At 46.0% G+C, this 13359-nt stretch overlaps 1 protein-coding gene across 2 annotated transcripts in view; it reads left to right on the top strand.

Annotated features, from left to right (window-relative positions):
- The window catches only part of LOC142659728 (cytochrome P450 2B1-like), a 13966-nt gene extending 5705 nt beyond the window's left edge, over positions 1-8261 (top strand). The window contains exons 2-11 of one of the 2 annotated variants that reach the window (XM_075836152.1): positions 1-120; positions 1846-2037; positions 2949-3111; positions 3512-3661; positions 4173-4333; positions 4413-4589; positions 5143-5284; positions 5557-5744; positions 7385-7526; positions 8035-8261. The exon at positions 1-120 is cut by the window's left edge and continues 1478 nt beyond it. In XM_075836152.1, coding sequence (XP_075692267.1) covers positions 118-120; positions 1846-2037; positions 2949-3111; positions 3512-3661; positions 4173-4333; positions 4413-4589; positions 5143-5284; positions 5557-5744; positions 7385-7526; positions 8035-8216 — 1500 coding nt within the window. In that variant the 5' untranslated portion in view covers positions 1-117 and the 3' untranslated portion in view covers positions 8217-8261. The remainder of the gene's footprint in view (positions 121-1845; positions 2038-2948; positions 3112-3511; positions 3662-4172; positions 4334-4412; positions 4590-5142; positions 5285-5556; positions 5745-7384; positions 7527-8034) is intronic. The other variant, XM_075836154.1, reaches the window with a different exon arrangement.
- The last annotated feature ends 5098 nt before the right edge of the window (positions 8262-13359 follow it).

Raw genomic sequence — 13359 nt, 5'->3', positions numbered from 1 at the left:
CCCTTCTGCATCTCTGAGAGCCTTGAAGAAATGGGGGCTCCTGTCCCATCATCACTGAGAAAAAAAAAAGGCACGGCCTCGGAAACTCAATAAGGAATAGACGACAGTTGGATTGTGATGGTAAGTGTAAATACTGACTGATTTCCCTAATGATAATTTAGTATGTGCTTATACTCGTTACATAATGTGTATTAAAATTCTTCACAAACACGAGTAACGTCGGCACAAATCATAGATCGCCGGTGGCAAATAGCTACGTTCTGGGATCACTGGTTCCACATCACGTTTCCTCCGGTGGTGCTCTGTGTATAAAGTCCATACTAGGAATTATTCAATATAGAAGAGAGTCCACGGCACTCACCATTTGTAAAAACTATTTGAATTTTTATTTTCTTTGCTTTAGAGCAAGGAAAATAAAAACAGCAGACACACGTGATTTGGCCAAAATATAAGTCTCTGATCCGCTTCGATGCAAAGATAATAAAGATACCGGATTTTGTCCAAATGGTGAGTGCCGTGGACTCTGTTCTATTTTGAATGATTTAAGACACTGTAGTAGTCTGACTATATAGTCACACTACCTCTCTGATGCTCGGTTCATTATTATTCCCACCTTTATAGTAAATTGCTATTTTCATGACACTTTAGGCTGTGTTCAGACATATCACAGGTTTTTTTTTTTTACACAAAAACGCAGTGTTATCACAAAACCACAGTTTTTTTGCAGCAATTTAACGAAAATCGCAACAAAAACTGTGATATGAGTGCCACATAGGAACACATCAGTTGTACATATTTATAGCATACCTATCATAACAAAAAAATAACCATCTCTTCTTAGGCAGCTGTAGATAAATATTAGATGTAAAGCAACCACAAATGTGTCTAACCTGCGTGCTTTGGTTCTTTTTCCTGACCCCAGCTCACTGACCCCCATTTTCCTGATCCCCATATCCCTGACCCTAGTTGCCTAACTAGCTCCCGGACTATAGCTCACTTACTCAATTTCTGACCCCCATTTCCCTGACCCTAGTTGACTGACTAGTTACCTGGCCCTAGCTCCCTGACCCCACCTCTCTCTATAAGTAGCTATTCTAGTAAGGCTACAGCTTCTGACCACTGTCCATATTTGTCACACTGAGCAGACACATGAGGGATAAATGCTCAGTGTAAGTTTTTTTGCAAAAAATCAGCTATTTAAAGGGACAGTGACGCTCCGGTGAGCGCGGCGCCCCCTTCATTGTTTACACTGCTCTGTATAGAACAGCTCCGTACTCTTAGTAGTGGCTGTGCCTGGTATTACAATTTGCTATGGTTTTATCCCATTTAAGTGAATAGGACTGAGCTGTAATACCAGACACCGCGGCCTCTGTAAGGACAGATCTGAGCTGGACAGAGCAGTGTAAACAATGAAGTCGACCAGCGCTGCGGCCCCTTCAAACAGCTCATCAGTGGGGGTGCTGAGAGTCGGACCCCCACCAATTTAATATTAATGTTCTATCCTAAGGATAGGCCATTAATTTTAAGTAAGCGAAAAAAATGACCTTTCAATATAAGGGTTTAAAGCTGCACATGTTCTGTACAACACACAAATCTAACTCCTTATATGAATCGTCTGGTAAATTTGCCTCTTTGATCTGATAAACGGCTCATATAATTCATTCAGAGCTTCTTATCACCCGTGTAAATAACATCCGTCAGTGCAGTGAATATATGAGGTCATTCTGCATGTAGCCTGTGCAGATCTTGTACATTGGACTCACGTGACTACAAATAATAGGCAGTAGATAACCCTCCCGGCACTGTACTGTATATATATAATATTTCCTACATTCCTGCTGTCAGTGTGCAGAGAAGATGGAGCTGGGAGTAACAGGGACCATCCTCCTGACATTGTGTGTCAGTTTAGTCTTCTACGTCTTCACATGGAGAAGGAAATTAAAGAGCAAAAACTTACCACCTGGTCCTCCCACGCTTCCGGTACTGGGCACTATTCTGCATGTGAGCGCTACTGAAATGCCCCGGTCGTTAGTGAAGGTGAGTAGCGATGAGCTCCATTATTTATAAAGTATCTGCTGCACTATAATCCTCATCATGCATGGTATTCAGCGAGAAAGGTGTCACTTAACCTATCTTCTGCTCTCAAGGATAACGTGTGTTCACTTGACGGGGACAAGTGTAATAATATAAACCCAGAGTAATGAGCTAATGAATGGGGAGGAAAAGGTTAACCATGCTGAACGCTGTAATATTGTCATAAGAAAATTATAAAGGGGCTGATAGTTGCTTAGAAGAGTTTTACTGTTCTTCTAAAGTAGCTCTAGGGGTATGTTCACACACAAAATAAAAAACTGGAAGGGAAAACAGCCTGTTGTAGCCAAAAACATTTCTTGAGGCTTTTTTTGGAGCTGTTTTTGAAGCTGTTTTTGGAGCTGTTTTTGGAGCCGTTTTTGGAGCTGTTTTTCAATTGACCCTATGAAAAACAACTCCAAAAACGGCGCTGAATGAACGCACTCCAGATTTACCGCTTGAGCAGGATCAGCAGGAGCTATAATGAAAGCAGTGGTTACAAAGTGTTATACGGCTCATCCATGTAAGCAGATGTAAAGTCCTTGGCTTCACAGCAAAATCTCTAACAGGGTCCCCCAACTATTCTGCATCATTTATAGTGCAGGTCTTCCCATATGGAGCAGATGGAAGCAGCACAGTAGTATCAGGCGATGCACATTGTAATATTGTCAGCAGAGCAATTTCATCCAAAACCATTCATTATTATAGGTTTGGATACTCTTGTTATCGATGAGAGTTGCAGCCTCTGCACACATCTTCTCTGAAAATCTGATGTGTACATACATTACATGGATGACCCATTGATTTCAGTGAATGCACCAGTTGATGAATATTGTTATAATGTGATATAACTATTTTTTCTACCTTTATCTTTTCAGCTCAGTAAGCAGTATGGGCCGGTGATGACCATATTTATTGGCAATAACCCAATGGTAGTCCTTGTTGGCTATGAGTGTGTAAAAGAAGCCTTAGTGGACCACAGCGATGTGTTTAGTGCAAGAGGAAATACATTTTTTGCACATTCGGTTTTCAAAGATTATGGTGAGTAATGAGATATTTTATATTATTATAAAAGTCAAGGATCGGGGCACTAAACCAGTGGATACCAGGGAATGGAGTGCGGAGCCATTGAACACCTAGGACTGGGGATTATGGCAATGGACACTATAGTACTAGATATCAGGGACTAGAGCACAGAAACAACGCACACCAAGATATGAGTGGACACGTTTTCTTGGCTTTGCCTTAGACACCAAACAAAATTGTCCAGTCACGAACTTGACGCATAAATAGTCATAAAACAAACCTTCCCGCTGTATTTTGGATTTATAGTTAGAATTTCTCAGTGACAAATCCATAATTATTTACCTTGAGCCTATACTCTACTATTTTGTGTTGTTTTTTTTTACATTCATGATTTTCCTCTTTTTGCTTTTGAAAGGAATTGTTCTAAGTAATGGTGCGCGTTGGAAACTGTTACGCCGATTCTCACTCACCACCCTGAGAAACTTTGGGATGGGGAAAAGAGGCATCGGGGAGCGGATCCAGGAAGAGGCCCATTTTCTGGTGGAGAGGTTCAGAAATAACGGAGGTGAGGGCTTTATATTGTATATGATTGTATATAATATTCAGAGGTGGATACGTGCATAGTTTTATTACCTACCGAATGTTTGCAATAAAATAATTTTTCAGATATAGGGAAGAGGGTGAGGTATATTCGGCATGGATCATTAGCCAAGACAGCCGGACATAGATCCCCCATAACAATGGCAGTTGCAGTGCCCAATAGCAGGATCAGTCACAGGACATCAATAAGAATGTAAACTACAACAGAGCCAGCTGCAGTTCCAATAAGAGTCAGCCACGGCTCTCTTAATGTGCCCTATCATACTGCTAGCCATAGCACCCGTCCACTTAAGCTAGCCATATACATTAGATAAATGTCGGCTGAACCCACCAATCTGCCATCTGCCCTCTCGTATATGGCCAGCTTTGCCTCCTCCATATTTTTTCAAGCTGTAAAACTCAGGATCAGTACAAGATAAGTGATTATACTGGAGACTTACACCCATTACTGATCAATCTTTTGTGTCTTTATGTAGAAAATCTGTTTGACCCAACGGATTCATTGCGATTGGCGGTCTCCAATGTCATCTGCTCAATTGTATTTGGAGAACGCTTTGACTATGAAGATAAGAAGTACATGACCCTACTGTCACTACTACAGGAACTGTTCTCCATTCTGACCTCTACCTGGGGTATTGTAAGTAAACACAGAACATTTTTCAAAAAGTGGAGCTCCAGCTATTATCTTACGTAATAAAAATTATTTATTTTCGCAGCTGCTCCATCTATTTCCAAAAACATCATATTATATCCCAGGACCTCATAAGAAGGTCTTTACAAACCTCGACAAACTGAAAGAATTTGTTCTCCAAGCTGTAGAGAACCACAAGAGGACCATCGATGTGAACTGCCCACGAGACTTCATTGATAGTTTCCTTATAAAGATGGAGGAGGTAATGCCAGTCATTCAGATGATTTAGTGAAGATTAGAATAAAATTAGCTCAGGGTATATGGCTGAGACTGAGGTCTGAGCGACAAAACAGCTACGTACGTATGTCCCAGGCTGCTAGCTATAGTGATTTCTGTTGAAAACCATGTAGGAGGAGAAGTTGGCTACTTCCTCCCTCACTAATGTTGCTATTGAATTACAATTGATAGCGTGTAGAGTGTCGTGATCCATCTAACACATCTGTGATGTACAAAAGAGGTTTTGTTTTAATCTAGCACATTTCTGCACAGTGAAGCTGAAGTATGTACACACCAAACAGTTGCAGTCCACAAGAATACAATGGGTCATGTAAGAGTTGCATGTATATGCAATTTTGATTGCCATGGACATTTGAGGAGTGTTTCCAATGGCCAAGTGACAGGAAAATTTGTCCCATTGCATCTTACTTGGCTGACAAAGTTGTCAGAGAGCTACTTTCAATTTTTGGCTTGAGGTACGGCAGCATAACTAGTAATGTTTTGTGTCCAACGATCATTTGATGTGTCATAATCTACAGGAGAAGGACAACCCGGAAACTGAATTCCACATGGAGAACTTGTTTGGTACAGTGATGGATCTCTTCTCTGCTGGAATTGAAACCACTAGTACAACTTTGAGAAATGCCCTCCTCATCCTCCTCAAATACTCAGATGTCGCACGTAAGTAAAGTCTTGAGATCGGTTACACTAGACATGGTAGACTATATCAAATACAACCCATTAACATGTCCTGATATTAAGAAGTGAATGACATATTGGCCTCTTTTCACATTTAGAGCAAAAACATGTTTTTTTTTTGGGGGGGGGGGGATACAACTTAACCTGCTGATCAAGGAACATAAATGAATGAGAACAATAATAACACTAAATCTCCTATATGTTCAACCTAAATTATTAATACATCTGTGCTACAATGCTATGTTTGTGAGCAGGGAAAATCCAAGAAGAGATTGACAATGTGATTGGACAGAATCGATGTCCTGCCCTGGAGGATCGCATTAACATGCCATATACAGATGCAGCGATTCACGAGATCCAGAGATTTGCTGACATAGTCCCTCTGGGAATTCCACATACGGCCAGTGAGGATACAGTATTCAGAGGATACAGCATCCCAAAGGTCAGAATCGTAAAGGACCCTTACAAGAAATTAATTGAATTTCATACTTAGAGGCCGTTCACATATCCATGTTGTCCCTGTCAGTTTCCCTCCGGTGTGTTGCAGAAAAGCTGGAGGGAAACTGATGCTAGAATGGATCTTATAGCGGTCTATGGGATCTGTACCGGAACATGGGACATATGTTGTGGCGCCATATGGCCCCAGACCCGAGCAGGAGCCGGATCCAAAAACGTTACTCGCAGGGTTTTTGTGACTGTCTCCCAGGGAGGTTCAGTGCCGTATCCTATCTAATGTATTGTTCAGCAGATCAACACTGAGTGCTGTCGCATCCACCTTCCAGCAGAAACAGGCGTGGGAATCCCCGGCCAGAGTATTGCTGACGCTCTGACCAGGATTCCGCTCCTGGAGAAAATGGTCCCACACAGCCCCTGTAGATAGTGCCACCCATGCCCCCCCTGTAGATAGTGCTACCCCCTGTAGATAGCGTAATTGGGGCTCCCTCTAGGAGCGGAATCTCCAGCCAGAGCATCGGCCATGCTGTGGCCGGGTATTCTGCTCCAGTTGGAGCCCCTGACGTCACTGTCCATATATGGATAGTGACATCAAGTGTTCCTCCTTGAGCGAAATCCCCAGCCAGAGCGTTGCTGACCGGGATTCCTTCTCCTGAAAAAGATAGTGCCACACAGCACCCAGTAGATAATGCCACCCATGGCCCCTGTAGATAGTACCACCCATGCCCCCCGTAGATAGCGCCACCCCCCCCTGTGGATAGCACCATTGGGGCTCCCCCTAGGAGCAGAGTCTGCAGCCGGAACATCGGCCACGCTGTGGCCGGGGATTCCGCTGAGGGAGGAGACCCTGACGCAGGGGCTTTCTCTAGGAGCGGAATCCCCGATCAGAGCGTCGGCAACGCTCTGGCCGTGAAATCTTCTCCATGAGTAGCCCTTGATGTCACTGTCCATATATGGATAGTGACGTCAAAGGCACCTCCTAATACTAAATACCTGGCCACAGCATTGCAAATGCTCTAGCCGGGATTCCGCTCCTAGAGGGAGCCCCTGACATCACTGTCCATATATGGACTGTGATGTCAGGGACTCCTCCTGGAGCGAATACCCGGCCAGAGCGTTGCCGGGCAGGCGTGGGTGGCACTATTTACAGGGGGGTGTGGAGGGCACTATTTGGAGGGTGTGTCTGGCACTATCTGCAGGGGGCACTTGGCACTATCTACAGAGTGTGTGTGGCGCTATCTACAGGGGGTGTGCATGGCGCTATCTACAGGGGGTGTGTGGCACTATCTTCAGGGGGTGCGTGTGGCGCTATCTACAGGAGACTGCATGGCATTATCTACAGTGGGCACTGTGGCATTATCTACAGAGGGCTAGGAAGCCAGTTAACCTATATAATTTTGTTTGGAGTGTGTGAGGAAACCTATGCAAATACAGGGAGAGCATATAACATCCATGCAGATGTTCCCGCAATGGATATGAACTTAGGACAAGACAATATTGATAACCACTAAGCCACCCTGCTGCCAGGTGCTGAGTGAATGGAGCGGACAACGCAGATGTGGACAGAGGCTTAATAACTTATTACATACGAAGCTTCATACTTATTAATCACCGGGTATTATGTTTCAGAATACGATTGTTTCCCCATTGTTGACATCCGTTCTAAAAGATCCGAAGTATTTTGAGCGACCAGAAGAATTTGACCCAAGACATTTCCTGGATGAAAATGGACGCTTCAAGAATAATGAGGCTTTTCTTCCCTTCTCCACTGGTAATATGACATGAATATATGAGCAAGAGCTTTTTTTTATACAATTCATAGGGGTTGAAACTTCTAGCAGCTGCTCCACACCCACACGCCACGCTGTATTGTGTCAGGGATAATGGCCTGTTCCTTTGGTTTAAATGATCCATTATATGAGGGACATGTGGCCACAAAACAGCAGCTTCATCGTGATTCCACGCTGGGTTGAGGTGAGCTGCTTACAATGTTGGGGTACAATGCAGTTTATAGATACATAATGGCGACAGTCATTGACCCAACTTAGCAATGGGTCTATATCATCAACTCTAGTACATGGTAAACTGATGATATGAAATAGTGATATGCTGAATGTATATATCCCAGTGATGTAAGATAACACTCACTTGTAGCATAGATACCAGACATCTGAAGACAATCCAACACCTTCCAGATGTGTAATGTAATAATCCCCTTATGTCCCATCACTACAGTCCAGACTGAGGAGCTCTAACACTTCCCATATTATTATCCACAGGAAAGAGGAGCTGTCTAGGAGAGGGGTTAGCACGCATGGAGATCTTCCTCATATTGACCACCATACTGCAGAAGTTGAACCTGAAATCCAACAAAGCTCCAGAAGATCTTGAAATTACCCCCGAACCTGGGAAAAATGGAGTTGTAGCCAGAACATATCAGCTCTACGTGGAACCGAGATGATCATAAAATAATCAAATCCATGCTAATAAATAATGAACCAGGCTACACAGAACACGTCCTTTACTATATTACAGTAGTTTATTACTTTGGTTTATTATACCAGTGGGCATGGGTGCAGATGATTTTTACTTGTGGAAACAATTTCCATTCTGCTATGAAGGTGTCAGTCTCACTTTGTAGTGTCTCTAATGTGTGGACTTTTCAGTAGCATCAAAGCATGAAATAAAGAAAATTATTCTGTCTCTTCAACTACCATCTGTATACACGTGGTGGCAGGGTATGGAGTATTATACATTGGGTTGAAATGTGTTCCTCTGTTTTTGGAGATTAAAATTCTGGGAATCTCAGGATCTGTCTAATCACATGATTTTGTTGCGGTCTTTGTATGTGAGAGGCCTGGCAGGTAGAGGTCTTGGAGCGGTTCTGGGCCAAGCTTGGAATGCGGACGAGCAAAAGCTGCAGAGAAAACATCACTAAGAAACATGTAGTGCAGCTATTTTTCATTTATGAGCTCATAGGGACCTTACTCTTTTTATGTCCCGGTTGGCTCAGGATCCGTATACTATTTCTGCAGAGTCCATTTCAATGTCTTCCGCTTTCTGTGCCAGAAGTCCAGAAGAGGGTATTATGGCTCCTGGGACAGTGAATCTGTAGCATGGGTAAACGGTTAGTAAGGTTGAAAAAGTCACACATTATGTCCATCTAGCTCAACCTATTCTCCTGCAATGCTGGTTCTGAAGAAAGGCCATGAGGCAGAAGTAAACTTTCCTCATCTCAGAGGAAAAAATCCTTCCCGACTCCAAATATGGAGAATAAATCTTTGGACCAATGAAGCATCTCCCGTAATCTGTACAACTAACTTGTAATATCATCTAAGCATCCCGGGTGGTCTTCTATTTGGGAGATTACCTCCACATGTAGCCCACACCTAATTGAAATTCCACAATTTACCCAATTTGGCTTTTACAAGAGGATTTAGCAGTTAAGACCTGCACAGACACCTGCTTTGGTGTAGACTCCCCAACAAGCTCCATCTGCATCATATAACTCCAAATACACTATATATTAGAGCATTGTCTCAGCAAACTGTGTTTTAGGTTTATTGTAGAATGAGTTAGTTAAACTTTTGAATTATTGCGTGCCGATAAAAAAACAAAACAATTCCGTCATATATGGACAGTGACGTCAGTGGCTCCTCTGAAGCGGAATCCCCATTGCCGACGCTATAGCAGGGAATTCCGCTCCAGGAGTAGCCCATGACATTACTCTCCATATATGGACAGTGACGCCACTGTCCGTATATGAACAGTAGCATCTAGGAGCAGATTCTCCCGGCCTATGCTCTGGCTGGGGATTCCACTCCTAGTGGGAGTCCCAATGGCGCTATCTACAGGAGGGAGGGCGTAGCGCTATCTACAGGGACAGTGGGGCTATCTTCAAGGGGGTGTGGCACTATCTACATGAGCATTGTGGCACTATATAGGGGCACTATCTACTGGGGACACTGGCGCTATCTACATGGGTACTGTGGGCACTATCTATGTGGGCACTGGCACTAGGGGCATCTAAGGGGACATCATACTGTATGGGGGCAGCTATGGGGTATTCATTATACTATATATAGGGCCGCCATCAGGGGGGTATTACTGGTACTCCCGTCAGGGGCCCGGCCACATGGATGAAGTAAAAGGGGCCCGCCGGGCTGCCGTCGCCCCCCCCCCCCCTCGGACTGTTGCCCCCCCCTCGCAACGCTCACGGGCCCCCCCTCGCAACGCCCGCGGCACCCCCCTAGCGACACCCCCCTAGCGACACTCCCCTAGCAACAATCGCGGCAGCCCCTGCATACCTGTTGTAGCTTCACTGGAGGGGAAGATGCAGCATGTGCTGAAGCTGCGTGTGGAGATCCCGCCCCCCAGCTCCTCTACACTGCCGACAGGACATGCAGGCTGGTGAGTATGTTCCCCTATCCATTCTGATTCCCATCCCCCTGACCCCATTTGTAGATTGTATAAAGTTGGTTAAAAAGTTTTTGGGTATTTTTTCATTTTCCTAGCGCTTTTTTGCCGCGATTTTCGTAATCGCGGCAAAACCGCGTGATTTGTGCCGCAATTACGAAAATTGCATAAAAAAAAGATACAAAACATGAAAAGTGCTGTTAGGCTATATTCTCACAGTGCGGTCAAGTCACGTTTTTTTGCAAAAATTGTGGCAAAAAAATGGGATTTCACCGCACTGTGTAACTAGACTAAGGCCTTATTCAGACGGCCGCATTCGGTCCGTGACATACGGAGCGTGTATCGGCTGTATCTCACAGGCTGACCACAATTCATGGAGCCGGACTCCTAGCATCATAGTTATCAGTGTTGCTGGGAGTCCCTGCCTCTCTGCGGGAATACTGTCCCATACTGTAATGATGCTTTCAGTACGCGACCGGGGACAGTATTCCCACGGGAAGGGAGGGACTATGATCATAGATAACTGTGATGCTAGAAACCCCGCTCCCTGAACTGTGGTCGGTCCGGGAAATATGGCCGATACACGGTCCTTATATCACAGACCGAACATGGACATCTGAATAAGCCACTTACTTGCCTCCTATTTTTGGTGCGGATTGTGCACCGAAAATTCACTACAAATGACAATATAAGGCCTTATTCACACGAACGGGTTATACGTCCGTGATATTTATTACGTCGCACGGACTTATGTTAGTGAATGGGGCCGCTCAGACTGTCAGTGAATTTCACGCAGCGTGTGTGCGCTGTGTAAAACTCACGACATGTCATATACTTGCCCGTGTTTCGCGCAGCACACACCCATTGAAGTCATTGGGTGCGTGCAAATCGTGCACGGCACACGGAAGCACTTCCGGGTGACGCGCGTGATTCGCGCTACACAGGGCCGCCATCAGGGGGGTATTAGGGGTACTAGTGTAGGGGGCACGGCCAAACTTAATTGAAAGGGGGGCCCGGCAACTGCCGCGACTTGCCTTTGGTAGAAAAAAACAGGCCCCTGCAATGGGGCCTGTTCTTTTCACCAAAACAATGTCGTGAGCTGCGGGCCCCCCTCTCGTCAAACACCGCCGTGAGCTGCGGGCCCCCCTCTCATCACCGCCGCGAAACACCGCTTGCGCGCGCGCGTGAACGACCGCAAGCTCGCACCCGCGCGCGCATGACCGCGCCCACGCGCGAACGACCAGGCGCGCCGCTGAGAGGGAGGCGGTGCGCCCGCAACACAAGTCCGATCTACGGGGAAGGACAGCCACACAGGGACAGTGGCGCACAGTTTACTTACCTGCTGGCCCGCCTCCGACTCCTCGTCCTCCGCGTCCGACTCCGCCTCGTCCTCCTTCTCCAGAGCGTAGCTGCGTAAGGAGAGGGGGAGGAGTCTAGTTGTTGCGCGGCGGCAGGAGTTCTACGATCCCCGCCATTTTCTGGAGCCTGGAGGTCAAGGACGACATCTGGACCGAAGACATCGCCTGAAGAGGACTGGAGTGGGAGCAGCTCTTCTGACACGGTGAGTAAAGTGTCTCAAAGTGCTGTTTATGTATGGCCCTGTTCACACAGAGTATTTTGCAGGCCGAAAAAATCTGCCTCAAAATTCCTTAAAGAATTTTGAGGCAGATTTTGACCTGCCCACACTATCTTGCCGCGTTTTTTGCTGCGTTTATGCCCGCTGCGATTGAGGACAGCAGACAAAAAACGCAGCGAAAAATGCATTTTCTGCCTCCCATTGATTTCGATGGCAGGTCAGAGGCGGAACCGCGGCAAGAAAGGACGTGCTGCTTTTTATTTTTTCCGCGACTGGCTCCCATTGATTTCAGATTAAATCAATGGGAGGCGGTTTTGGAAGTTTTTTGGTGCTGATTCTGACGCAGTGTCCGAGTCAATATCAAGGCCCAAAAACTCTGTGAACTGGGCCTTATTGTTAGGGCTTATTCAGACGAACGTGTAATACATCCGTGCAACGCGCGTGATTTTCACGCGCCTCGCACGGACCTATGTTACTCTATGGGGCCGTGCCGACTGTCAGTGATTTTCACTCTGCTGCGACTGTAATACGCTGCGGATTTTCCACAATAAAATGTGTTGCATAAAATCCGCAGTGTTCATGCCTAGCGTGTTCCTACCCTAAGGCCGGATTTACACGAGCGTGTGCTTTTTGCGTGGCGTTTTGCGCATGCAAAAGGTCCATAACAGCTCCGTGTGTCAGCAGCGTATGATGCGTGGCTGCGTGATTTTCGCGCAGCCGCCATCATTATGACACTCTGTTTGTATGTTTGTAGCACGTGGTGCTTTTCTGTTTTCATTCATAGTTTATACGGCTGCGGAAGTGCTGGGCGTGATTTTCACGCACCCATTGACTTCAATGGGTGCGTGATGCGTGAACAATGCACAAATATAGGACATGTCGTGAGTTTTACGCAGCGGACACACGGACACACGCTGCGTGAAAATCACTGACAGTCGGCACGGCCCCATAGAGTAACATAGGTCCGTGCGAGGCGCGTGAAAATCACGCACGTTGCACGGATGTATTACACGTTCATCTGAATAAGCCCTAACAATAAGGCCCAGTTCACAGAGTTTTTGGGCCTTGATATTGACTCGGACACTGCGTCAGAATCAGCACCAAAGAACTTCCAAAACTGCCTCCCATTGATTTAATCTGAAATCAATGGGAGCCAGTCGCGGAAAAAAGAAAAAGCAGCACGTCCTTTCTTGCCGCGGTTCCGCCTCTGACCTGCCATCGAAATCAATGGGAGGCAGAAAATGCATTTTTCCCTGCGTTTTTTGTCTGCTGTCATCAATCGCCGCTGGCAAAAAACGCGGCAAGATAGTTTGGGCAGGTCAAAATCTGCCTCAAAATTCGGTGCGCAGTTCGCGGGTGCGCATGCGCGGGAGTTTGCGGGTGCGCGCGATCGGTCGCACGGGCGGCAGTGTTTGACGGCCCCCATGACGACCCCCATGCTACCCAGGGCCGCCATCAGGGGGGGTATTATGGGTACTGATGTGAGAGGCCCGGCCAAACCTAATTGAAAGGGGGGCCCGCAGCTCACGACATTCTTTTGGTGAAAAAAACAAGCCCCATCGCAGGGGCCTGTTTTTTTTTCTACCAAAGGCAAGTCGCGGCAGTTGCCGGG

Source organism: Rhinoderma darwinii, chromosome 8 (genome assembly GCF_050947455.1).
Source record: "Rhinoderma darwinii isolate aRhiDar2 chromosome 8, aRhiDar2.hap1, whole genome shotgun sequence".
Lineage (NCBI taxonomy): Eukaryota > Metazoa > Chordata > Amphibia > Anura > Rhinodermatidae > Rhinoderma > Rhinoderma darwinii.
The sequence above is the reverse complement of the archived record's forward strand: the minus strand, read 5'-3'. Positions and strand labels throughout refer to the sequence as shown.